This window comes from Dendrobates tinctorius, unplaced genomic scaffold (assembly GCF_039654945.1).
Source record: "Dendrobates tinctorius isolate UK_male_01 unplaced genomic scaffold, ASM3965494v1 ptg000120l, whole genome shotgun sequence".
Classification (NCBI taxonomy): domain Eukaryota; kingdom Metazoa; phylum Chordata; class Amphibia; order Anura; family Dendrobatidae; genus Dendrobates; species Dendrobates tinctorius.
In genome coordinates, this window is record NW_027361788.1 from 39,355,001 (window position 1) to 39,381,523 (window position 26,523).

The 26,523-nt window shown below is 40.9% G+C and overlaps 1 protein-coding gene across 1 annotated transcript in view; it reads right to left on the bottom strand.

Annotated features, from left to right (window-relative positions):
• The window catches only part of CACNA1B (calcium voltage-gated channel subunit alpha1 B), a 443,201-nt gene that overhangs the window by 115,514 nt on the left and 301,164 nt on the right, over positions 1–26,523 (bottom strand). The window contains exons 19-24 of the mRNA XM_073541186.1: positions 20,822–21,643; positions 18,758–18,939; positions 14,307–14,433; positions 13,758–13,887; positions 1,843–1,902; positions 1,077–1,183 (exon numbers count right to left, since the gene is read on the bottom strand). Coding sequence (XP_073397287.1) covers positions 1,077–1,183; positions 1,843–1,902; positions 13,758–13,887; positions 14,307–14,433; positions 18,758–18,939; positions 20,822–21,643 — 1,428 coding nt within the window. The remainder of the gene's footprint in view (positions 1–1,076; positions 1,184–1,842; positions 1,903–13,757; positions 13,888–14,306; positions 14,434–18,757; positions 18,940–20,821; positions 21,644–26,523) is intronic.

Consider the following 26,523-nt stretch of genomic DNA (forward strand, 5'->3'; position numbering starts at 1 on the left):
AAAGAGTTAATATCTCAAAAACAGACGAAAAGTTTAATAACCAGTAAATTGCTTGTATTTATAAGACAATAGCCATTTATGAAGATGGGATAAACCTTTTAAAGTGTTCCTGAAGGCACGTGCACACTGATGATTTTATAACACAGATTGTGATGACTTTTCCATGTCGAAATCAGTGTAAAGTCAGCTTGAAGAAATCTGTGCTTTCAATTTTTTATATAGTTTTTATGCAGGAATCATGCAAAAAAATAATACACACCAATATACGCTATACTGTAAGTAAGAGGATATAAGATACATTGCTTTTTACGTGCATATTATGGTACAATTAAAAAAAAACACTTTGCTGATAATTTCAAACAGTTACCATAAGAGAATCTGTGTAACTAACGGCTTTTCTCGGACATGTTATTTTCCTTTATTATGAAGCTGTAATTTAAATCAAACCATTTTTTTCTCTTATTTTATTCTTGCTGCTCCCTTGAGTACGCTATTATTTTTTTCTTTTCCAGGCCTTTTAATTAATGTTTTTTTTTTATAGTCTTTACTATTGAGGCAAGTGTCACAGGATCCTCTTGGGCGTGTCTTTAGGCAGCACTGCATAATTATCCTGTGAGCCACACCCTCTTGGCAAAGACCACTAAAATTATCAACAAAGAAAAAAAGACCATATCACTGGAGCTGTATGGGGGATTTAATTAAAAAAAAAACTGAAGTCTTAAAGGGACTCTGTCACCCTTTTTTTGGCCTTGCAGCTGCCGGCATAGACATCGGGGGCTTATCTACAGCATTCTGTATTGCTGTAGATAAGCCCCCAATGTCTATGCCGGCAGCTGCAAGGCCAAAAAAAGGGTGACAGACTCCCTTTAAGGGAACAGTGGGAATAAAATAAGAGCAAAAATTGGTCACTAACAACCTGGTAACATGCAGCACATGTGGCTCCATGATAGTAAACTAATTTGCCAGCAAATGGTCACAGATCGCTCCTTCCGACTTGCTGCGATACATCATTTCCTTTTATTATATAGAATGTCTGTGATCTTTGCAAATTTTGAGACTGACCACAAAATACTTACGAGAAGGCGAAAGCCACAAGTGCGCCGCTGACAACGATAAAATCTAGAATGTTCCACAGATCACGAAAATATGAGCCGGAGTGAAGGAGCAATCCCAAGTCAATCATCTGCAGAAGGCAAGAAGCTGATTACATCGTGGTCATCATATGGACTGTGTATAGGTAAGTTCTGATAAGGATGATTAGATTAATAGGAGTCGCTATTCTGATGAAACTGCTAGCCTTTTCGATGTTTGATGTCCTTGTTAATTTGCCGGAGACTAATAAAATTACTTATGCGCTTGTGAATAATTAATGAGACACTGTAATTAGTGTTGACAAAGATGACATTTTTACTTTGGGAAAAAAAAATAATAGAAAATGTCCATTACCATTATAAATAGACGGTGGATACATTCTCCAGTCCATGAAGAAATTATAACACACGCATAATTATTTTACACAACCAGAATAAGTCGCCCTCATGCACATTGTGTTGTAGCAGGGAGTTTAGACATTACCAAACACTGAGTAATATTTGCAGACGTTTCTGTGTTTTAATTAGTAAATGTATGGAGCACAGGGCTCCCAGAAATGCTGAGGTTTTAATTAGTCAGTGAAATTGCCATGTAATGTTAATTAAGTTATGTAGCGACAGTCTGATGAAAACACTGTGGTGGCGGATCAGCGTCACTAAACTACAAATGTTTGGCAGAGGTTCTCAGCTGGCACGGAAGCATTATACGAGTGTTATACTTCTGCCATAACTAAGGTCTGTGACTTCTTACCTTGATCACCATCTCAAAGGTGAAAACTCCTGTGAAGATGTAATCCATGTATTTCAGCACCTGAAATCAGAATGATATTAAATGAGGAAAAGTTTGGTTACATTTTGCACAGTATTGCAGTATTGTAGTCCTTATATTCTTATACATAGGGGCATTATTATAGTAGTTATATTCTTGTACAAAAGAGCAATATTATAGTAGTTATATTCTTGTACATAGTGGCAGTATTATAGTAGTTATATTCTTGTACATAGAGGCAGTATTATAGTAGTTATATTCTTGTACATAGAGGCAGTATTATAGTAGTTATATTCTTGTACATAGGAGGCAGTATTATAATAGTTATATTCTTGTACATAGAGGCAGTATTATAGTAGTTATATTCTTGTACATAGGAGGCAGTATTATAGTAGTTATATTCTTGTACATAGGGAGCAGTATTAGGCTGAGTTCACACGTGGCGTTTTTTTCGCGTTTCCGCGGCTGTTTTAACCGGGCGATTTTGCCGCGAAAACGCGAAAAATAAGCATCCCAAGCATTCCTATGGGATTCCGCAATGCTGTGCTAATGCTGCGGTTTTTACCGCGGCGGAATCGCTTCATGCTCTTTATTTTGCGGAATCGCGGCGATCCTGCACCCATAGGAATGCATTGTTCCGCTTATTTCCCGCATGTGGCTGTGCACACCATGCGGAAAGTAAGCAGAACAATTGCGGATGGTACTCACGGCCCGGAGGAGAGGAGACTGTCCTCCGGGCTCTGGGTACCATATCCCTGTAAAAAATAGAATTTAAAATAAAAAATATTGTTATTCTTACCCTCCGACGTCCCGCGCAGCCTTCCCGCCTCTCTCCACGCTCCCGTTCCCAGTAGTCCTTTGCGAAAATGCCCGCGATGGCGTCCGATCTCGCGGGATCGCGAAGTCTCGCGGTAATTCGCGCGACGTCATCGCGAATTACCGCGAGACGTCACGTTCCCGCGAGAACTGACGTCATCGCGGGCATTTTCGCAAAGGACTACTGGGAACGCCTGCGCGGGACGTCGGAGGGTGAGAATAACACTATTTTTTTTTTACATTCTATCTTTTACTACTGATGCCGCATAAGCAGCCTCAGTAGTAAAAAGTTGGTCACACTCGTCAAACACTATGTTTGACGAGTGTGACCAACCTGTCAATCAGTTCTCCAAGCGATGCTACAGATCGCTTGGAGAACGCTAGCATTTTGCAAGCTAATTACGCTTGCAAAATGCTAGTTTTTCCGCGGGAAAATCGCGGGAATTTAAAATGCGATTTTCCCGCGGACTGGAATTCCGGAATTCTCGCGGTAATTTCCGCGAGAGTTCTGGTACGTGTGCGCTTAGCCTTATAGTAGTTATATTCTTGTACATAGGAGGCAGTATTATAGTAGTTATATTCTTGTACATAGGGGATAGTATTATAGTAGTTATATTCTTGTACATAGGAGCAGTATTATAGTAGTTATATTCTTGTACATAAGGAGCAGTATTATAGTAGTTATATTCTTGTACATAGAGGCAGTATTATAGTAGTTATATTCTTGTACACAAGGAGCAGTATTATAGTAGTTATATTCTTGTACATAGGGGCAGTATTATAGTAGTTATATTCTTGTACATAGGGGCAGTATTATAGTAATTATATTCTTGTGCATAGGAGCAGTATTATATTAGTTATATCCTTGTACATAGAGGCAGTATTATAGTAGTTATATTCTTGTACATAGGGGGCAGTATTATAGTAGTTATATTCTTGTACATAGGGGCAGTATTATAGTAGTTATATTCTTGTACATAGGAGCAGTATTATAGTAGTTATATCCTTGTACATAGAGGCAGTATTATAGTAGTTATATTATTGTACATAGGAGCAGTATTATAGTAGTTATATTCTTGTACATAGTGGCAGTATTATAGTAGTTATATTCTTGTATATAGGAGCAGTATTATAGTAGTTATATTCTTGTACATAAGGGCAGTATTATAGTAGTTATATTCTTGTACATAGGAGGCAGTATTATAGTAGTTATATTCTTGTACTTAGGTGCAGTATTATAGTAGTTATATTCTTTTACATAGGGAGCAGTATTGTAGTAGTTATATTCTTGTACATAGGGGGCAGTATTATAGTAGTTATATTCTTGTACATAGGAGCAGTATTATAGTAGTTATATTCTTGTACATAGTGGCAGTATTATAGTAGTTATATTCTTGTACATAGGGGCAGTATTATAGTAGTTATATTCTTGTACATAGGAGCAGTATTATAGTAGTTATATTCTTGTACATAGTGGCAGTATTATAGTAGTTATATTCTTGTACACAAGGAGCAGTATTATAGTAGTTATATTCTTGTACATAGTGGCAGTATTATAGTAGTTATATTCTTGTACATAGGGGCAGTATTACAGTAGTTATATTCTTATACATACAGTTGTGGCCAAAAGTATTGACACCCATGCAATTCTGTCAGATAATACTCAGTTTCTTCCTGAAAATGATTGCAAACACAAATTCTTTGGTATTATTATCTTCATTTAATTTGTCTTAAATGAAAAAACACAAAAGAGAATGAAGCAAAAAGCAAAACATTGATCATTTCACACAAAAGTATTGGCACCCTCAGCCTAATACTTGGTTGCACAACCTTTAGCCAAAATAACTGCGACCAACTGCTTCCGGTAACCATCAATGAGTTTCTTACAATGCTCTGCTGGAATTTTAGACCATTCTCCTTTGGCTAACTGTTCCAGGTCCCTGATATTTGAAGGGTGCCTTCTCCAAACTGCCATTTTTAGATCTCTCCACAGGTGTTCTATGGGATTCAGGTCTGGACTCATTGCTGGCCACCTTAGAAGTCTCCAGTGCTTTCTCGCAAACCATTTTCTAGTGCTTTTTGAAGTGTGTTTTGGGTCATTGCCTGCTGGAAGACCCATGACCTCTGAAGGAGACCCAGCTTTCTCACACTGGGCCCTACATTATGCTGCAAAATTTGTTGGTAGTCTTCAGACTTCATAATGCCATGCACAAGGTCAAGCAATCCAGTGCCAGAGGCAGCAAAGCAACCCCAAAACATCAGGGAACCTCCACCATGTTTTACTGTAGGGACCGTGTTCTTTTCTTTGAATGCCTCTTTTTTTCTCCTGTAAACTCTATGTTGATGCTTTTGCCCAAAAAGCTCTACTTTTGTCTCATCTGACCAGAGAACATACTTCCAAAACGTTTTAGACTTTTTCAGGTAGGTTTTGGCAAACTCCAGTGTTGTGAGTTCATTTTCCCCTCCGTCACTGAGGCCTGGTGAACTCCCTATTCTAGTGAAGGAAGGTAGTGAGCCTGATTATCAGGCACCTGGGACTAATGAAGACGATTGGCTGAGTGGAGTCACTGACTGGATTTAAGGCAGCCTACGCCCTTTCTGCCCTGCGGGTGATTTCTCTGTGGACTCTTGGACACCAGTCTGATTCCTGCTCTCCTAAAGCTAAGTTTTCTGTTTTGCCTTTTTGCATCTAAGATTTGTTTTTGTTTTTCTTGCTTTTTGGATTCTGCCACTCCCTGCTGGAGTGTGCAGTGTTCCTTGAGCTCTGTCTTCTGAAAGTACCAGAGTGCTGATTTAGTTTTTGAAGCTTAGTTGCTTCAGGGCCATTTTTATTTCAGCTTGTTGGCTTTTGTCTCTGATAGGGGTTTGGCAGTTTGCAGACAGCAGCCTTCCTATCCGTTCCTATCTAGGTAGTTTTTGGGCCCCGTCTTTGCTCAGCCTGTCTTTCTGTCTGTGTAAGTGTTTTCATCTTGCTTCACCGTCATTATATGTGGGGGGCTGCCTTTTGCTTTGGGGTCTGCTCTGGGGCAGTTAGATTTCCCCTTTCCTTCTTTAGGCCTATGTATCTCTCCGGCTGTGATTGAGGGGTCTAGGTCATCGTAGGAACCCCCCACGGCTACTGCTAGTTGTGTTGATAGGTTCAGGGGTCTGCAATCTGATAGTTGCCAACTTCTCTGGTTTTCAGGACTTAGCTAGCATTTCTGTTTTTGCCTCCTACGGTGACTCAATCATAACAGAATCACCCGCCCAAACCGCAGATCCTGGGGTACTCAATAGCAGGAAAGAATTGTGTTTAAAAAAAAAAAAAAAAAAGGTGTGTGTATATTCTTTCCTCTATATCTCTGAGGCCGTAGGGGGAATTTTTATTTTTTTTCTCTCAATGGAGATAAAGCAAGTGTCTGATCGTGTGGAGCAGCTCGCTGCTGAAGTGCGAGGAATTTCCGCCTATCTTGCTCGTTCACATGCTGTTGAACCAAAGATCCCCACACCTGATGTATTTTTTGGGGATCGATCTAAATTTATGAGTTTCAAAAATAATTGTAAATTATTTTTTGCTTTGAAGCCTAACTCGTCAGGGAGCCCAACGCAGCAGGTTAAAATTGTCATCTCTTTGCTGCGCGGCGATCCCCAGGATTGGGCGTTTTCTTTGAAACCAGATGACCCTATTCTGACTAATGTGAATGCATTTTTTCAAGCCTTGGGGTTGCTGTATGACGAACCTAATGCTATTGATCAGGCTGAAAAGACCCTGTTAGCATTGAACCAGGGTCGAGAATCTGCAGAGTTGTACTGTCAAAAGTTCCGAAAGTGGGCGGTCCTTACTACCTGGAATGATAGTGCCTTGGCTGCTCTCTTTTGGAAGGGTTTGTCAGAAGCCGTAAAAGATACTATGGTGGGATTTCCTGTTCCCTCTGGTCTGGACGATTCTATGTCTTTAGCCATTCAGGTTGATCGGCGTTTACGTGAACGCAGGATTACACGAGAGGTGTTGCCACCGGTTGAACAGACGTCTGAACCTATGCAATGTGATAGAGTTTTGTCTAAGGTGCAACGTCAGGAATTCAGAAGGCGTAATAAGCTGTGTTTTTTCTGTGGAGATGCCTCACATGTCATTTCTGTTTGTCCTAAGCGTGAGAAACGCTTTGCACACACGTTTTCTGTTGGTGGGGTCCAGCCTAAGTTTCTTTTGGCGATTACTCTGATCTGTTCCCTGTCCACATTTTCCGCCAAGGCTTTTGTGGATTCGGGAGCAGCGCTAAACCTAATGGACTTGGATTTTGCTAAACGTTGTGGATTTCCGTTGACACCTCTGCAGACGCCTATCCCTTTGAGGGGGATTGATGCTACCCCTCTGGCTAAAAATAAACCTCAGTTTTGGACCCAGTTGGTCATGCGGGTCGCCTCAGACCACCAAGAAAATTGCAGATTTTTGGTGTTGCATGGTCTGCATGATGCCGTTGTTCTGGGGTTTCCCTGGTTGCAGATTCATAATCCAGTTTTGGATTGGAAGTCTGTGTCTGTGGTGAGTTGGGGTTGCCGGTGTACCTTTAGTGAGGCTCCGGTTTTTTCCACCTCTCCTCAGTCGCATGAGGTTCCTGACTATTTGGCGGACTACTATGATGTATTTAGTGAGAATGAGTCTGCGTCCTTGCCTCCTCATAGGAGTTATGACTGTGCAATTGAACTAAACCCGGGGTGTAAATTTCCCAAGGGTCGGCTCTTCAATTTATCTGTACCCGAGCACGAGGCTATGCGGTCCTATATTAAGGAGGCGTTGGAGAAGGGTCATATTAGACCATCCTCTTCACCCTTAGGTGCCGGGTTTTTTTTTGTGGCCAAGAAGGATGGTTCTTTAAGGCCTTGTATTGATTATCGTGCCCTCAATAAAATTACTATTAAATATCAGTATCCGTTACCCCTGATTTCGGATCTATTCTCTAGAGTCAGAGGTGCTTGCTGGTTTACCAAGCTTGACCTCAGGGGGGCGTATAATCTTATCCGCATTAAGCAGGGGGATGAATGGAAGACGGCGTTTAATACTCCGGAGGGACATTTTGAGTACCTGGTGATGCCTTTTGGGCTCACTAATGCCCCTTCTGTCTTCCAGTGCTTCATGAATGATATTTTCCGAGACTTTGTCGATAAATTTTTGATTATCTATCTGGATGATATTTTGATCTTCTCCAAGGATTGGGATTCTCATGTGGAACATATTCGGACTGTGTTCCGGATCTTGAGAGAGAATTCTCTGTATGTCAAAGGATCAAAATGCCTTTTTGGAGTACAGAGAATTTCTTTTTTGGGATTTATTTTGTCTCCGTCAACTAGTGAAATGGACCCAGCAAAGGTACAGGCCATTTATGATTGGGTTCAGCCCACTTCTTTGAAGGCCCTCCAGAAGTTTTTGGGTTTTGCTAATTTTTATCGGAAATTTATAGCAAAATTTTCTAGTATTGCCAAACCATTGACTGACCTGACCAGGAAGGGTGCGGATGTGTTGAATTGGTCTCCGGAGGCGGTTGCTTCCTTTCAGGAGCTGAAGCGTAGATTTACCTCCGCCCCGGTTCTGCGGCAACCTGATGTCTCACTCCCGTTCCACGTAGAGGTGGATGCTTCTGAGATTGGTGCAGGAGCGGTGTTGTCCCAAAAGGATCCGGTAACATCTAAAATGAATCCCTGTGCTTTCTTTTCCCGTATGTTCTCTTCATCTGAACGTAACTATGATGTGGGGAATCGGGAACTGTTGGCCATGAAATGGGCATTTGAGGAGTGGAGACATTGGTTGGAGGGAGCCAAACATCAAGTTGTGGTCCTCACTGACCACAAAAATTTGATTTACCTAGAGTCGGCTAAACGCTTGAACCCTAGACAGGCTAGGTGGGCCTTGTTTTTTACACGTTTTGATTTTGTGGTCTCTTTCCTTCCTGGAACTAAGAATGTCAAGGCAGACGCCCTCTCTAGGAGTTTCTTTGCTGATTCTCCTGTGGTGACCAAGCCTGCCACCATCTTAGGCGAAGGGGTAGTTCTTTCTGCCATCTCGCCCGATTTGAGACTTGCTCTGCAAGAGTTCCAGGAGGACAAACCTGAACGTTGCCCCAGTGGAAAGTTGTATGTTCCTGACCAGTGGAAGAAGAGAGTGATGTCTGAAGTTCATTGCTCTGCATTGGCTGGTCATCCAGGTATTTTTGGTACTAGAGATCTGGTGAGTCGCTCTTTTTGGTGGCCCACCTTGTCTCATGAGGTCAGGAATTTTGTGCAGTCCTGTGGGACTTGCTCCCGGTCTAAATCTTGTTCTCGCTCTAGTGGGTTGTTGATGCCTTTGCCGGTCCCCAGGAGGCCATGGACCCATATTTCAATGGATTTCATTTCTGATATGCCGGTCTCTCAAAGAATGACTGTTATTTGGGCGATTTGTGATAGGTTCTCTAAGATGGTTCATCTTGTACCACTCCCTAAGTTGCCATCTTCCTCTGAGTTGGTGCCTCTGTTTTTGCAACAGGTGGTTCGCTTGCACGGGATTCCTGAGAACATTGTATCTGACAGAGGAGTTCAATTTGTGTCTAAATTTTGGAGGACGTTCTGTTCCAAGTTGGGAATTCAGTTGTCCTTCTCCTCTGCTTTTCACCCTCAGACCAATGGGCAGACAGAGAGAACAAACCAGACCTTGGAGTCGTATTTGAGATGTTTTATTTCCGTTGATCAGGATGATTGGGTTTCATTTTTGCCCTTGGCCGAATTTGCTTTAAATAATAGAGCTAGTTCTGCCACTTTGATGTCACCTTTTTTTTTGTAACTTTGGTTTTCACCCTCGTTTTTCTTCAGGGCAGGTGGAGCCTTCTGCCTGGCCAGGTGTTGACACTGTGGTGGAGAGAATGCACCAGATCTGGGACCAAGTGGTGGATAAGTTATCTCTCTCCCAGGAAAAGGCCCAGCGGTTTTCCAATCGACATAGGACCATTGGTCCCCAGTTTAAGATTGGTGATATGGTGTGGTTATCATCAAAAAATATTGCTATGAAGGTGGCTTCTCCTAAGTTTAAGCCTAGATTTATTGGACCTTACAAGATTTTGGAGATTATTAATCCGGTCTCTTTTCGTTTGGCTCTTCCTGTCACATTTAAGATCCATAATGTGTTCCATAAGTCCTTGTTGAAGAGGTTTGTTGAGCCAGTTGTGCCTGAGATGGCACCTCCGGACCCTGTATTGGTTGAAGGTAACTTGGAATATGAGGTAGAGAAAATTCTGGATTCCTGTCTGGCTAGACGGAGACTCCAGTATTTGGTTAAGTGGAAGGGTTATGGTCAGGAGGATAATTCCTGGGTCTCTGCCTCTGATATTCATGCCAAAAGATTGGTGCGTGCCTTTCATCGGGCTCACCCTGATCGCCCTGGTAGCGTTGTTGAGGGTTCAGTGACCCCTCCTCAAGGGGGGGGTACTGTTGTGAGTTCATTTTCCCCTCCGTCACTGAGGTCTGGTGAACTCCCTATTCTAGTGAAGGAAGGTAGTGAGCCTGATTATCAGGCACCTGGGACTAATGAAGACGATTGGCTGAGTGGAGTCACTGACTGGATTTAAGGCAGCCTGCACACTTTCTGCCCTGCGGGTGATTTCTCTGTGGACTCTTGGACACCAGTCTGATTCCTGCTCTCCTAAAGCTAAGTTTTCTGTTTTGTCTTTTTGCATCTAAGATTTGTTTTTGTTTTTCTTGCTTTTTGGATTCTGCCACTCCCTGCTGGAGTGTGCAGTGTTCCTTGAGCTCTGTCTTCTGAAAGTACCTGAGTGCTGATTTAGCTTTTGAAGCTTAGTTGCTTCAGGGCCATTTTTATTTCAGCTTGTTGGCTTTTGTCTCTGATAGGGTTTTGGCAGATTGCAGACAGCAGCCTTCCTATCCGTTCCTATATAGGTAGTTTTTGGGCCCCGTCTTTGCTCAGCCTGTCTTTCTGTCTGTGTAAGTGTTTTCATCTTGCTTCACCGTCATTATATGTGGGGGGCTGCCTTTTGCTTTGGGGTCTGCTCTGGGGCAGTTAGATTTCCCCTTTCCTTCTTTAGGCCTATGTATCTCTCCGGCTGTGATCGAGGGGTCTAGGTCATCGTAGGAACCCCCCACGGCTACTGCTAGTTGTGTTGATAGGTTCAGGGGTCTGCAATCTGATAGTTGCCAACTTCTCTGGTTTTCAGGACTTAGCTAGCATTTCTGTTTTTGCCTCCTACGGTGACTCAATCATAACACTCCAGCCTGGCTTTTTTATGTCTCAGGGTAAGAAGTGGGGTCTTCCTGGGTCTCCTACCATACAGTCTCTTTTCATTTAGACGCCGATGGATAGTACGGGTTGACAGTGTTGTACCCTCGGACTGCAGGGCAGCTTGAACTTGTTTGGATGTTAGTCGAGGTTCTTTATCCAACATCCGCACAATCTTGCATTGAAATCTCTTGTCAATTTTTCTTTTCCGTCCACATCTAGGGAGGTTAGCCACAGTGCCATGGGCTTTAAACTTCTTGATGACACTGCACACGGTAGGCACAGGAACATTCAGGTCTTTGGAGATGGACTTGTAGCCTTGAGATTGCTCATGCTTCCTCACAATTTGGTTTCTCAAGTCCTCAGACAGTTCTTTGGTCTTCTTTCTTTTCTCCATGCTCAATGTGGTACACACAAGGACACAGGACAGAGGTTGAGTCAACTTTAATCCATGTCAACTGGCTGCAAGTGTGATTTAGTTATTTCCAACACCTGTTAGGTGCCACACGTAAGTTACAGGTGCTGTTAATTACACAAATTAGAGAAGCATCACATGATTTTTCTAACAGTGCCAATACTTTTGTCCACCCTCTTTTTTATGTTTGGTGTGGAATTATATCCAATTTGGCTTTAGGACAATTCTTTTGGTGTTTTTTCATTTAAGACAAATTAAATGAAGATAATAATACCAAAGAATTTGTGTTTGCAATCATTTTCAGGAAGAAACTGAGTATTATCTGACAGAATTGCAGCGGTGTCAATACTTTTGGCCCAACTGTAGGGGTCAGTATTATAGTAGTTATATTCTTGTACATAGTGCACAGTATTATAGTAGTTATATTCTTGTACATAGGGGCAGTATTATAGTAGTTATATTTTTGTACATAGGGGCAGTATTATAGTAGTTATATTCTTGTACATAGGGAGCAGTATTATAGTAGTTATATTCTTGTACATAGGGGGCAGTATTATAGTAGTTATATTCTTGTACATAGGGGCAGTATTATAGTAGTTATATTCTTGTCAATAGGGAGCAGTATTATAGATTTTATATTCTTGTACATAGGGGGCAGTATTATAATAGCTATATTCTTGTACGTAGTGCACAATATTATAGTAGTTATATTCTTGTACATGGGGGCAGTATTATAGTAGTTACATTTTTGTACATAGGGGGCAGAATTATATTAGCTATATTCTTGTACATAGGGGCAGTATTATAGTAGTTGTATTCTTGTACATAGGGATCAGTATTATAGTAGTTATATTCCTGTACATAGGGAGCAGTATTATAGTAGTTATATTCTTGTACATAGTGCACAGTATTATAGTAGTTATATTCTTGTACATAGGGGGCAGTATTATAGTAGTTATATTTTTGTACATAGGGAGCAGAATTATATTAGTTATATTCTTGTACATAGGGGCAGTATTATAGTAGTTATATTCTTGTACATAAGGGCAGTATTGTAGTAGTTATATTCTTGTACATAGGAGGCAGTATTATAGTAGTTATATTCTTGTACATAGGAGGCAGTATTATAGTAGTTATATTCTTGTACACAGGAGGCAATATTATAGTAGTTATATTCTTGTACATAGGGGGAAGAATTATAGTAGTTATAGTCTTGCACATAGGGGCACTATTATAGTAGTTATATTCTTGTACATAGGGGGCAGTATTATAGTAGTTATATTCTTGTACATAGCGGACAGTATTATAGTAGTTATATTCTTGTACATAGGGGCAGTATTATAGTAGTTATATTCTTGTACATAGCAGCAGTATTATACTAATTATATTCTTGTACATAGGGGACAGAATTATAGTAGTTATATTCTTGTACATAGGGAGCAGTATTATAGTAGTTATAGTCTTGTACATAGGGGCACTATTATAGTAGTTATATTCTTGTACATAGAGGCAGTATTATAGTAGTTATATTCTTGTACATAGTGGGCAGTATTATAGTAGTGATATTCTTGTACATAGAGGGCAGTATTATAGTAGTTATACTCTTGTACATAGGGGCAGTATTATAGTAGTTATATTTTTGTACATAGGGGGAAGAATTATAGTAGTTATAGTGTTGTACATAGGGGCACTATTATAGTAGTTATATTCTTGTACATAGGGGGCAGTATTATAGTAGTTATATTCTTGTAAATAGCGGACAGTATTATAGTAGTTATATTCTTGTATATAGGGGCAGTATTATAGTAGTTATATTCTTGTACATAGAGGCAGTATTATAGTAGCTATATTCTTGTACACAGGGGCAGTATTATAGTAGTTATATTCTTGTACATTGCAGCAGTATTATACTAATTATATTCTTGTACATAGGGGGCAGAATTATAGTAGTTATATTCTTGTACATAGGAGGCAGTATTATAGTAGTTATAGTCTTGTACATAGGGGCAGTATTATAGTATTTGTATTCTTGTACATAGAGGCAGTATTATACTAATTATATTCTTGTACATAGGGGGCAGTATTATAGTAGTTATATTCTTGTACATAGGGGGAAGCATTATAGTAGTGATATTCTTATACATAGAGGGCAGTATTATAGCAGTTGTATTCTTGTACATAGGGGCAGTATTATTGTAGTTGCATTTTTGTACATAGAGGCTGTATTATAGTAAGGTTTTTGTACACTGGGCACCATTATAGTAGTTATATTCTTGTACATAGGGAGCTGTATGATAGTAGTTATACTGACTCCTATGTAAAAGAAGATAATGTCAATAATACTGATTTCTATGAACAAAAGTGTTATAGCAGTTATATTCTTGTATGTAGAGACAGTCTTCCCTTATCTTTTCGGAGGGTACCTACATCATTACGGGGGGATTCAGCTTGAACAGGATCCTCTGCAGCCAGTGCAATGCTGCTCAGTGCAATTACCAGCAGTATGACCATTTCAAAGTAGCGCATATTGACAATGTAATGACACAAGCGGCGGACTCTGCAAGAATACAAATATATAAAAGTAAATGACTAAAAACAAAGAAACTGAAACACTTAGGGTAACTTTATGTGGATTATTGATAGAAAAAATACAAACAAAAATGTTTTGTCAGATATTTTAAGAAAATGTTTGTCAGAATAGCTCTCAGTAGCATACAGGACATTACTCCTCAAAGCGTAAAGCAAAAAATTTGCCATCCAAAGCACACATATACTACACACATCTGGTTTCCTAGAAAACAATGGCACATGGAGATCTAGAATAATCACCCTCTTTGAAGCAACTGTTATAAGAAAATAAGTTGATAAATTCCATTGATTTACTATTTGGGACCAAGAACAATATTATACTTGAGGCCCAATGAAAACAAATACATTGATCCTATTCTAGTAAAACCTGGGGTTCCAAGTACTCACGGGTTGGTGGAACTGAAAATGAACATGGAACTGTATGGCAAGATCTGCTTTGGTCCATTTTTGGTCAAGTCATCCGCTTCCATCTCCTTTTTCTCTTCAGATTTGACCTCGAACTCCACATTATTTACTAAATTAAAAAGCAAGTGATGTGAAAGGAACAATAATAATACTAAAAATAAGCAAGAAAAAAAAACAGAACAGAAACTAATCACTTAAGCGACTGCCTCCAGCTTTTTAAAATAAAGACTATGGCGGAGACCTGGCAGGACAAAGTTGGTGCCACATCCATTTTCAAGGGGGAACAAATGGGTGCAAGCCTTAGACCAAAAGGTTTGGCTTAAAAGGAACCTGTAATGTAAAAAGATGCTGTTTCAAGTAGATACAGGGTTAATCTACATGTTATCAGTGTTCTGATGCTGCCCGACACCATCTCTGAGAACCCCGAGGCCGGGAGGAAATTAACTTTTATTCTTCCGAGAGCCTTGGGATTTCAGTGTTAGGGCTCCTGCACACGACAGATCATATTGGATGAGTGCTATAAGCGGTTTTCATACATAGCACTTGTACCCATGTTATTCTCTGGGGTTGTACACATGTCCAATTTTTTCCTAGGACCGAGTGGTCTGATGAAAAAAAAAAGAAAAAAAATCACTGACGTTTCTGAATTTTCTCTAAGTGTCAAATCAAAATTGGCAATGCAAGTCTATTTGTCCATGGAAAACATCAAACCACTCTAAGATAACATCCAAGAGCATTTCGATTTTCATGGACTGACAGAATGGAGTAATGAAGGTGGAGGAACTTTTTTTTTTTCTCTCCACCCCCGAAAAAAACTGATGCCAATCTGATCAAATTCTCATCAGCACAATCAGACTATTTTGAATGTACAGAAAACAGTCATGTGCACCTGCCCATAGGGGTGGGCCGGCACGGTTTCAGTCACTGCTCGGTGCGTAGTAAATGGAGGCTATAACTGGGCCGTGTCCTGGCATTGACTGACTATGCACTGAGCAGTAACTGAAGCCACGCTGGCCCACCCCTATGACTGAATGCACTGATTTGCGTACATATGGCCCTTATGGCAACAGCAGTTCCCATCTCTCTTTGACTACAAGTTCTATCATGCCCAACCAACTCCCGACTAGTTTCTCCACGAAGCATTCTCTTCTCTATGTTCTCCTTGGGCCGGTATGTGTTTAGTTTTGACATTCATTACATCGCTGAGACCAGCAGTGGCCTGAGTCGAGTGAAAAGTTTGGGACATCAGCAAAACTTTGGAAAAGTAGAAGGTAAAGTTGGATGTGTGATTAGTTGTGGGAAAACCCCTGGATAGATTTCTATACATGATTTGTGATATGGCCACTTTGATTTCATACTGTATGGGTGACTTTCATGGCTGGGTGTTGTAGGAGATTGCCTGTAATGGTTTATCAGTTTTATTTTATTGTCACTTAGACTTGGAAACAAACATTCTTTTTGCCAAGAACGCCGATACATTTATGTAGACGAACAAGACCTCATCAGAAATCACTCGACGCCAGAAGCTCTTTAGTCTCGAAATCACTCAATAAAATTTCACCTTTTTACGACCGGTGTGAGTATAAATCCTACAAGAGCAACTTTAAAAAGAAACCTTCAAGCAATGGAAGGTAGTGTTCCTGGGATTGGGGCCAAATGTAGTGAACATATGGGAATACTTGGTATTTATGAAAATGTGGACTATCAATTAAAGTAGAACTCCAGCATTTTTTTTAGTTGTTGCAAATATCAACTTTTCTAGTATTGTACTTCTTTATCCCAGCTCTGTTATGTCCATATAGTTTAAACTTTTCACTATAGACATATGTGTCATGTGACATCCAGTGTGACCACTGCCCCAGTACATGCCGAAACGCGCGTCGGGCGCATCCTGGGGATCCCGGACTCACAAGGCACAAGGTATTGGACATATTGCTGGACAGGCTTATCTATTGTCAGAAATATTGATACATGCTATATTTATTATTGAGCCAAGAGCTATAGTATTGAGCATGTCTGTTTATGATTATGTGCACCCTTGCTGGGTACTATATATGTAGATGTAAGTAACTGAGTATATTGTTGGACATGCTTTCCTATATTGCTTTATTTGCCATTGAGCACATATTTCTATTGCTGGGCATGTCCGATTTCCAGCACATTAGTTGCTATTTATCATATACCTATAATATGGATTTTTTTGATTACAACATATGTTAATCATACACGGTTGCACTTTTGAGCTACTTTTTTGAGTGCAGTTTATATTTGCACCTGTAGCCTTACCAAAAACCTTTTTTCCTTGTGTTCCCATTTCTTTTCTTTTTGCAACTTTGCACATTGTATACATACTGCCTTTTGCACATAATGATATTTTTGTCTATTTTATGTTGCATAAGCACTTTATATATGTTTGCACATTATATGTAAATACTTACCATCATATTTATTATTCTTTGGCTAATTAAAAGAATTTTTCTGTGATTACATCATATTTTACAAAGCCATACTATGTGCAATAGATTAAGTGCAATGTGATCCCCGGTGTAGCCCTTCTTTTAGTATTTTGTTCCCACCCTCCTTTTAGTGATTTCTTGTAATTTTTTAATTTCAATAAATATTGTAAATAATTTTATTGGACTTTTTTTTTCATTTTCTCATCGTGTAATTATGTACAGTAGACAGGAAGTCAGTTTCTGACTTCCCGAGAAATACAGGATTGTGGCAGTTCTCAGACCCCTCCCCAATCAAACTCAATCCGCCTTGTTTCTTCATATGTGCCTCCATGCAGAAACAAACCTACTTTAGACTTGAGTTGACACTAGTTTTAATGATGCCTAATTATGGTTTTGTCTAAGGTTTTAAACTTTTATGAGGACTTCATCTAATTACTAGTTTATTCGGGCACAGTGGTTTGTCCATGTAGGCAGAAGTATCTGGTGCTGCAGATCATACCACTTAATAAATCTGAATGGTCCAATGGTATGAGCTGCAGTACAAGGTGCATTGATTGCTTTTACTGAAGGGGTCCTACTAGCTGGACTGCACCAATTTATAATTCAATGTTAATCTACCAGTGAATCCCTTGAAGAGGAGAGCTGATCATTGTATAATTGTAATATAAATGTTGACCATGTCATGAGTTCCCATTTACAACTATGATACCGACTTGCTACTCATGTCATGTGTATATTTTTGTACTGCACGTTCAATATATTTACTATATGAACTTTTAGTGATATAATACCATGATGACAGCTGAACGAGGCAAAGAGTAAATATACGAAACTTGCAGACGCCCGGGAGGATAATATAAAAAGGCGCCCTCTTGTGTCATAGTGGTTAGCAATGTTGTAGAGAAAGCGTACCGTGAGTGCAGAGCCTACCAGAGAGTGTGAGAAGATGAATAGCGAAAGGTAGAATTCGGGAGGGAGTTTTATCATTTAGGTGAGAAGTGAAGACTCTGTGGCTGTAGAGGGAAGCAGGATGCGTCCAATGCAGGTCTGAGACTGCCAGAGAGGGAACATCACTACCAGACTGGGACACCAAAGGCCCAATAGTAACATTGATTTTGGGCCCGAATGTTCTGCTTCATTCAAAAATAACCTGACTGTAGTACTCAAATTTACTTAAGCTTCTGTATAATAAGTTGGGTAGTTGGTCTAGTGAATGATTAGATTATGCCTTTGTCTGTAAGGAAAGTGTATTAGCACTGCAAATATAGGTGTGTGGGTAGCTCACTCCTTCAGAGGGCCCCACTGGGAGATTCACCTGTTCCCTCATGGGCCAGTCTGCGATTGGGGAATTCGACCCAAGGGCCAATTGTACAGCCACCGTCATTGCACTTCACTTTGTTTTTACTGAACCTCCTTGTGAATATGGCTTGGTGCTTTGTTGTTGTAGCTGCCTTCTTCAGAGACTAACTGTTATGCTCCTGCCGGCAATTGCAAACAACCAAGTGTTGTACGAAAGAAGTGTAACTTCCACGATTTATACCTCCATGTAGGTAAAGGCCGGCCCATGCATCAGTGTCGTCTTTGATGGCATTTAATTTCCATTGCCTACCACTTCCTGCCATTGCAATAGGTCATTAAGATTGTAGACGTCATAAGTCCATCGGCCAAAAACTTCTATTTGGCTTTTCCTTCCAAGTTATAATTTTGTGACAATAACAGAGGTATAAACAATGCACAAATAATCTCTCGTAACACTAATTAAAAAATATTAAATTCCGTTTGACGACTTGATATAAAGAAATATGTGTGTAAATAAATGTTTTAGAGCTTGGCAAGCGCACTTTATGCATTAACCTTCAAACCTTTACTAATGTGAGTGTTGTTAAAGATGAACATAAATTAAGGACTTGGCACACCCATGATGCTGGTGCCAGCACTTGCCAGGAACCACAGCGCTAAGCAAAGACCCGTTCTTACTTGGTATGACGGCACTCTCTCCAGGCGGTGCGGTGATGGTTACCGGTATATTAACCATGCTGGACCGCTCTGGGTGGGGTAGGAACATCCTGTTCACGTTCTTCTCATTATCTGCATCTTCCGGCTGCTCCGGCAACTGTTGAAGCCCCCCAACGGGAACGTCAGCCTCATTACGGTGGTCCCTGCAGTGAAATGTCTGTTATTACCATGGTATGAATATTGAAGAGAATACAAGAAAGGATTGCTGAGTGAGATACTTAGGTGATATTAGCTTAAACAATTGAACACATGCTGGGAAGAAGACTTTGAACATGAACTTGAACAATGGATATAGACAGAAGGAAGACACTTTGAAGTTGCCTGACTGAGCATAATAAACAGCAACATGTGGGTTCACTCCTAGTCATCCTCAAGCTGGTTGCAAATGTGTGATGAGTTTTGGCACAAATCTCCTATGGAGATAAATGCTCCTTATCCCCACAGTCTATTGAATATGGCAAGTGAAAGGGAACCTGTTAGGCAATCATAGGGGTATGGGTGCAGATTTCTTTGTAGCAATAAGCTGTCTGACTTCCATATTGATGATGTTAAATTTAGTAAACTTTTAATCTGCAGTGTAAATGATGTGGGATTGTCTGGCCGGACATCTTTTTTTCCTGGACTAGTCCTGTCACGGATTTTCTAATCACACCTTCCTGGGCATGATTAACAACCTGCATTCACTCTGTTATGGAAGGACAATTATGCCCAGGGAAAAGGGCTTAGGAAGCAGATCCTAGGAAAGGACTAGTCCTACCTCATTGTAATGATCACAGTGTTAGCATGGAGCGTCATACACATTATTAGAATAAATAAATCTTTCTGAGAAACTTAAATGGATGGTTGCCTTTAAGGGCCTCGTCACACATAGCGACGCACCAGCAATCCCGACAACGATATGACCATGTCAGGATCGCTGGTGTGTCGCTACATGATCGTTGGTGAGCTGCCAAACAGGCAGCTTCACCAGTGATCTGCACCAGCGACACGTGGGTAACAAGCGACGCACGTCGCTTAGTTACCCACTGTGTACCTTAGTTACCAGCGCGCTGGTGCAGGAAGCTGATAACCAAGGTACACATCGGGTTTCTAAGCGGGGCGCGGCACTTAGACACCCGATGTGCACCTTGGTTACCAGCTCCCTGCACCAGCGCGCTGGCAACTAAGGTACACATCAGGTTTCTAAGTGCTGCGCTCCGCTTAGAAACCCGATGCTTACCTTAGTTACCAACTCCAGCTCGCTGATTGCTGGTCTCCCTCCTGCCACATGCAGCGATGCGTGCTAGCCAGCGGGAGACCAGCGATCAAAAAAATGTCCTGGCCATTCCAGGACGATCAGCGATACCCGGCAGGGGGGCCGGTCGCTGATAGGTGTCACAGCGATCTCGATAGCGAGATCGCTGTGTGTGATGGGGGCTTAAGTCATGGACTCTATCAAATTGTAAATCTCTGTAATTAGTATCTATAATTACTGAGCAATTGAACTTAAAGATCTCCAGTCTACCCTCTGTTTTACTAAATACTTGTATTCCCAATAAAAGTATACTTCTATAGCAATTATTTTTAAAACTCTGCATTGTGTCCGTTCTCCACTATTCTTTCTGGAAATGTTGAAAAATATTCAGGAGTGGTGCTACCAATACTCCTGTCAAAGGGGGTGTCCCTACTCATCCTTATACTATCACCATTGGTAGTGAACAACAGAGGAATAGCAAACACAGAGTTGTGAGAAAAGATTGAGTTATTAATTGAGAATTAATTTTTTTAAGAAAAACAAAAATGTCAGGTGCAGTGACTGGACCTCTGCATGGACAGCTCAAGGGCCACCGGTGCATGGACAGCCCAAGAGACACCATATTTCTAAGGTTAATACATTTGGTGCACCTTACTCTAGCAGGCTCCTGTATAAACCTGGTATAAATTCCCCCCATTGTCTTTGCTCTTTAGCTTTGCCATTCCAGTCCATCATACAAACAAATGCTAAAAATAAAAAGTGCTTGAAAAGCCTAAAAAAGACAGTGTTACCTCAACCGCTGGTTGCGATGCTCTCTGTCTCCTGATTCTCCCTCCTTGTTTTCCTTTTTCTCGTCTGTATCATATGTAGAAAGTGCTTTGTGCCTGTTTCGATGTCGTGACCGTGGAATCTCCTCGCCATTTTCTCCCACACGAGTTGTGCCGTCACCATCTCTGTTCCCTGACCTGGATCCTCCTCCTCTATGTCGTGACTTTCTTTCTCCTTTACTAGCAGATGGAGGTTGCCCGTTGCCTTCTTTACCTTGTCTTTCGGCAGAATGGCGGTGTGTGCGGTGTCGTCGATGCTCTCTCTCTGCCCCCTCTTCTGGAGAAGCCCTTCGATGGTGTCTTTTTCCTCTTTCCTGACTCCGGTTTCGCTCTCCTCTTCCACCTTCTTTCCCACCTTCCCCTTCTTTGCTGTGACTTCTGTGCTGTCGATGACGCTCTTCTCTCTCATTACTTCCAGAATCGCCATTGTGATTTCCATTTTCTCGACCACCGCCATTAGTTTCAGTAGTTCCCCTGTCTCTATGCCGATGTTTTCGTGGTACTTGTTCTGCAATCATCTCAGTACCAGGATCTGTTTCATTTGGAGGTAGTGGGTCTGGGCTGCCATCTTTTGTCTCTGTGGAATCCTGGGACTCGACCAACAATGGCCGATCCATATGACTCTTCATATCAGGCTTAAGGCGTAGCGTGGTTGCATACCTCAGTCGATCCTCAGGTTCCAATTCACTATAGAGGGCTTCACAACTGGCACGGAAGTTATGCATCCGGATTTGGGTGGTCCGTTGCTCCCAGACTGACCGACATTTGGTTGAGTTCTGCTGTTTACTAAAGGGAGGAAAAGAAGTTATGCACCGAAATACTGGAAATGCATTCTGTTATTGAAAAAGGAGGATTGGGTGAGGATGAATGCAAAACAAGTGCAGCAAAAAAAGGAGGAAGATAGAAAATGTTGAAGAATTGTGATGATAATTGCATTATAAATAATTAATGATGATAAAAATGTGAGTGGCAGCGGAGAATGAATGCAGGATGACCATATCATGGATTGAAACAGGGAGTAGAAAAAAAAAATGGTCATTTGTGTGGACAAGATCTGTGAAGTAGGCAAAAGGGGATGGAGAGAAGAGTAGAGTAGTGATCTCCTACTATATCCCTCACTACAGGACATACGGACACAGAAAACAACCAGCCCAAGAAACACAAATCAAACAGATCACAGTCTATGGGACCAAAGCAGTACATACAACAAAGAAGGCTTGGAAAAGTTCAGAACTGACTGGCACAGACACACAAAACATCCAATATTTTCTTTAGATCAGAGTAACTATTTTCTTGCAGCAACTAGGTCCATATTTCATGGGAGGAGATAGGTTGCAATTAATCCCTGGACCTATTGGCCTGGAAACATTCATATTTTCACTGTCGTTATAATTTAAAACTTTTTCAACTCTTCAACTCACTAATTTATGGCCATAAAATTTCAGAAATTAATATCTAAATTCCCACCCACTGAACATTCTTTGAAAGTTTGAAGTTTTATACTATAGCTACTGTGCCACAGTTAAAATCAGTTTAGAGCACTCCATCATTTCACTGGCTAATCCTTTGCCGCAGATTTCCCCCCAGCCTTGAGCAGGTTAATTCTGTATGATATCTTTATAGCAGCCTGAGTTTCTCATTTCTCCTACATGATTTCCAAAAATGCTGTCTGCCTTCGGCCACCACTAGGGGGAGCTTGTAAGCTGGCTGCATACTTTCGATATATTGAATTCAATGGTAAAACAGTCTGCAGTGAGCACCCCTTTGTGGTGACTGCAAGCAAATATAATTTTGTCTTTTAACTAAATCATAACAGAGGATTCCGAGTTCCTTATCATAAAAATGGAGCTCCCATCACATGTATTCATATATAATACATTACAAACTTAAAGGTTTTTTTTAGTTTGCAGTGCTGATGTCACTTTGACTAAGATCAGCAGCTCTACCTGAGTTGACAGCACTAGCGGCTCAGAGCCGTTGAGTTCACTGATTGGTTACAACATGACACCAGCACTGAACACAATAACAGACACCATGAGCAACGGCGAAACTTCAGCCCTGGCCCCGGGGAGGGTAGATTAAGCTCATTTTTTGTAAACAAACTGTAGTCGGGGGACAGGGATTTTCCAAAGCTGGAAAACCCCCTTAATCAATTCAGAATATTGGATTTCAAATGATTAAGCGATAGAATGTGAACGCTCACTGTCTAGGATTGTACATAGTCATGCCTAATACAGGCAGGTGCTACTCTTTAAGTACACGAAAAGGAACTCATGATGAAAACCTTATATTCCTAAAGCATGAGTATTTTTTTTACATTGTTTTCTCGCCCTGCTGCCCTACTATTCTGGCGGACTTTAGAAATACTCGAGTATATCATTTTAGGTTATTCACCATGTCAGTAGCCCTTTTTTATTACAGCTTATGGGGTCACAAAACTGCAGGGTACAATGCTTGATATGTTGACCCACAAGCAACCAATAAAGCGCCAGTATTACCTTTTCTGTTACCATACCTATGTGCCTTGGTACTGATTTACTATACTGTGTAGTAACCATCCTGCCATTAAAAATGATCATTTCCGCCCCAACGTTGCCGATAGTAAATTACCTTTCATACTAGCTGATGTTTGCCGAGTCCTATTTGCAAAATTTCATGGGTGAATGTATTAAATTTAATATAGCACACTATGGCAACGTATTCCTAAATACTTACTTGTCATCGGTCCCCAGGCAGTCAAGATTGACAGTGGGCTATGTAACTATAGGAAAAAAAGAAATGACTGCCTGGAAGGGGAGATATTTCTCCTGATAATTAGCTTCTGATAAAAAAAATCTGCTATCATTTCAAATAACCATTTGTCAACGCGCCTGATAAGGGACTGGCGGCCGCAGAAATGAGCTTGGCTATTTTAGGTAGCAGGGGATATATTATTTAAATTCAGTTCAGTCTATTTCATGTGCTTCCAGACCTGGGTCTGAATTAATCTGTATGGAAGAGGGGAAAAAAGTCTCTACAAGAGCTGGTAAGTTCTTTTAATAATCTGGAAATGGCAAGATTGCAAAATATGTTAGTGCTTCTAGAAATGCCTACCAGAAGAGTCCGAGTGCAAAATCTGTAACAGGGCAGGTTCTGGAAGCAAGGAAGATATAAACCAGCACCAAAGAGGAACCCTATGCACAATTTGGCTACGGTCGTCCATGTGACATACCGCAGTAGTAAAAGATATAGGCCAATTTTAAATCTGCATAATCGTCAAGACCAAAATCTGATCGCTGGGGGTCGTAACACTATAGAAGTGGTCAAGCATGTGAAGTACTGGTCCAAAGCTCGACTATTATTATCAGTCTTAAAAATTTAGAATCGATGCTTGATAATTGTTCCAATCAACAAGGGGCTTTGAACCCCTTTCCTTAGAATTAGTGGTGTGCCAACGAGCAGTTAGACACTTAACACCCATCCTGTGGGTAGCTGATATGCATTCTGGGAATACCTAAACATATTTGGTGCTGTAAGAAATCAATCACAAGGGAGAAGTCACAGTTAAGGTGCTAGTCCCCCATCCGGTTTGATTGACATCCCACAGGCTATATACGTCATCACAAGCCACCTCCACCAAGACCTGTCCTGTGCCATTTAGGGTGGTGTACTGGCATAGGCTTCATCTGTACATTACACATACTTGGAATGCTGCTGGACATAGCTCATATTGGTGTACCTTGCCTTTGGGATATTAATTAAGATTGATGCAGGGTCGGCCATCATGACTTTTAAGCGAGTGGCTCCACCTCTGACACTTCTTACAGACGTTGAAATAAAGAGATCATAGTTATGTTTTCTCAGAAGATCATCAATGAGAACCTGCTATTGTCCTAGATGACAGGTTGAGGAATCTTTAGGGACCTACTGACAAGTTCATTTTTTATTGCTCGTTGTGTCCAGTTTTAATAGGAAACTACAAAGCGAGTCTATTTTTCTCGAAAGACTTTAATTTGGACAATTTTTGGTCTGCAAATTGTTTTTAACGAACTGCACTGTTTATATATGGTCTTCACATAGGGCTCATGTGCTCTCTGCTGGTCACCCACTGAGTGATGAGTGGCTCTAGCAACGTGCCATTCTCACACTGAGCTCAGAGTTCAGGGGATTCGTACTCTGCAGGAGATGGCAAGAACAGGGAAATTTGCATAGTGATGAGATCTATTTTTGAGATCTTGGCTTCTTTAACAAGGACAGTGTAATTAGCTGCTCAGAGGCACCTCCGAGGCACAACTAGTACGGGAGCTACAGTTTGTGAAGGCAGCCTGCAGGGTCATTGTGCAGTATGAAAATTCATCAAGTGTTATCACCTGTATGACAAACCAAAAACACAACATAGAAACTTTCTGTAGCTTAAGAAAAAAAACACTCAAGAAGGCAACCCCGTTCTTTATGTCCCATGTCAATTGACTTGATAAAAGGGTCCCCCAGCTCAAGACTACTGTCTTGGCTCGGTTTGGAGATTCAATCCAGTGACCTGTTCTTTAGTGGTTGATTCTTTTGTCTGTTGAGCTATTGCTCTTTTCCTTCCCTGTCCACATGCTGATTGTTACTATTGTCTTTATTCTCCCTTCTTGATTTGTTTCTTTCCAGGTGTTTTCCATTTTCCCATTTTGGTTTACCCTGTCATATTCTGGGTGGGACTTTATATATTATCCGTTCACTGCACTTCCTTACTAGCTACACTTCAAGGTGGATTTGTGCTAAGAAGTCCCAGCCCTTTAGTGAAGGGATCTACCCTGTAAGACTTACACCACTTATATTCTCCTAGCTGTGTGTGTTTGTCTACCTTCCCACCACGTTTTCTTTTACCTCTTTTAGGTTTCTGTGAAGTTGTTTTAGTTTAATTTATCTTTTGGTTCTCCTTACTATATCCTCTCTACCCTTTTATGAATGTGCTTTAAGTTTCTCACCCTGGGTCTTCATGTCCATTTGCACACCTGCCTCTCCCCTTGTTGGCAGTGTGTTGCAGCCTCCCCTATGGTTATTCAAGAGGCACGAGAAACCCCTCGATGGCCTTTTAGGCAGTGGGGTCCGAAGTGGTATTTTTAAAGATTGACCAGTAGGGTGTAGGTGCATCTTCTCTTAATAATAAGTCTTCCTTGCGCCCTGTGTGAGTGTGCTATGTGCATAACAACTTCTTTCTATGTGCCAGAGAACCACTTGCACAAATTAGTGCTCATTTTGGTTGACCAGTCCCGTTTGCTTACATGTTCATCCATTCATTCAATTGACCAACTATATTTGGTTGGCCAACTTAAATGCATTGGGATATACAAATGTTGATGTAATGTTTGTTTGTTTTTTGCATCGCTGCTTATTAAACTAATTGGCTTGTGGAGCTTTTTTAGCCAACATCGTGAATTGAGGAGTGGCTTTCTAGAGGTTAGTCTTCTCAATGAAGATGGCAGGTACAATGAGACTTCTCCAAATGACAATCACTTTAAGAAGACAGCTCTTAGGCTACCTTCTCATTTACATCATGCTCTACACCGATAACTACATCCGGGTTTTCCATCAGGTCCTTGAAGAGCTGCATTCCGACTGGAATCCTGAGGGAGCCATTCACTTGAATGAAGTCAAAAGCGTCACTGTGGATACTATATGGCCTCTTTTTCAGAAATGCA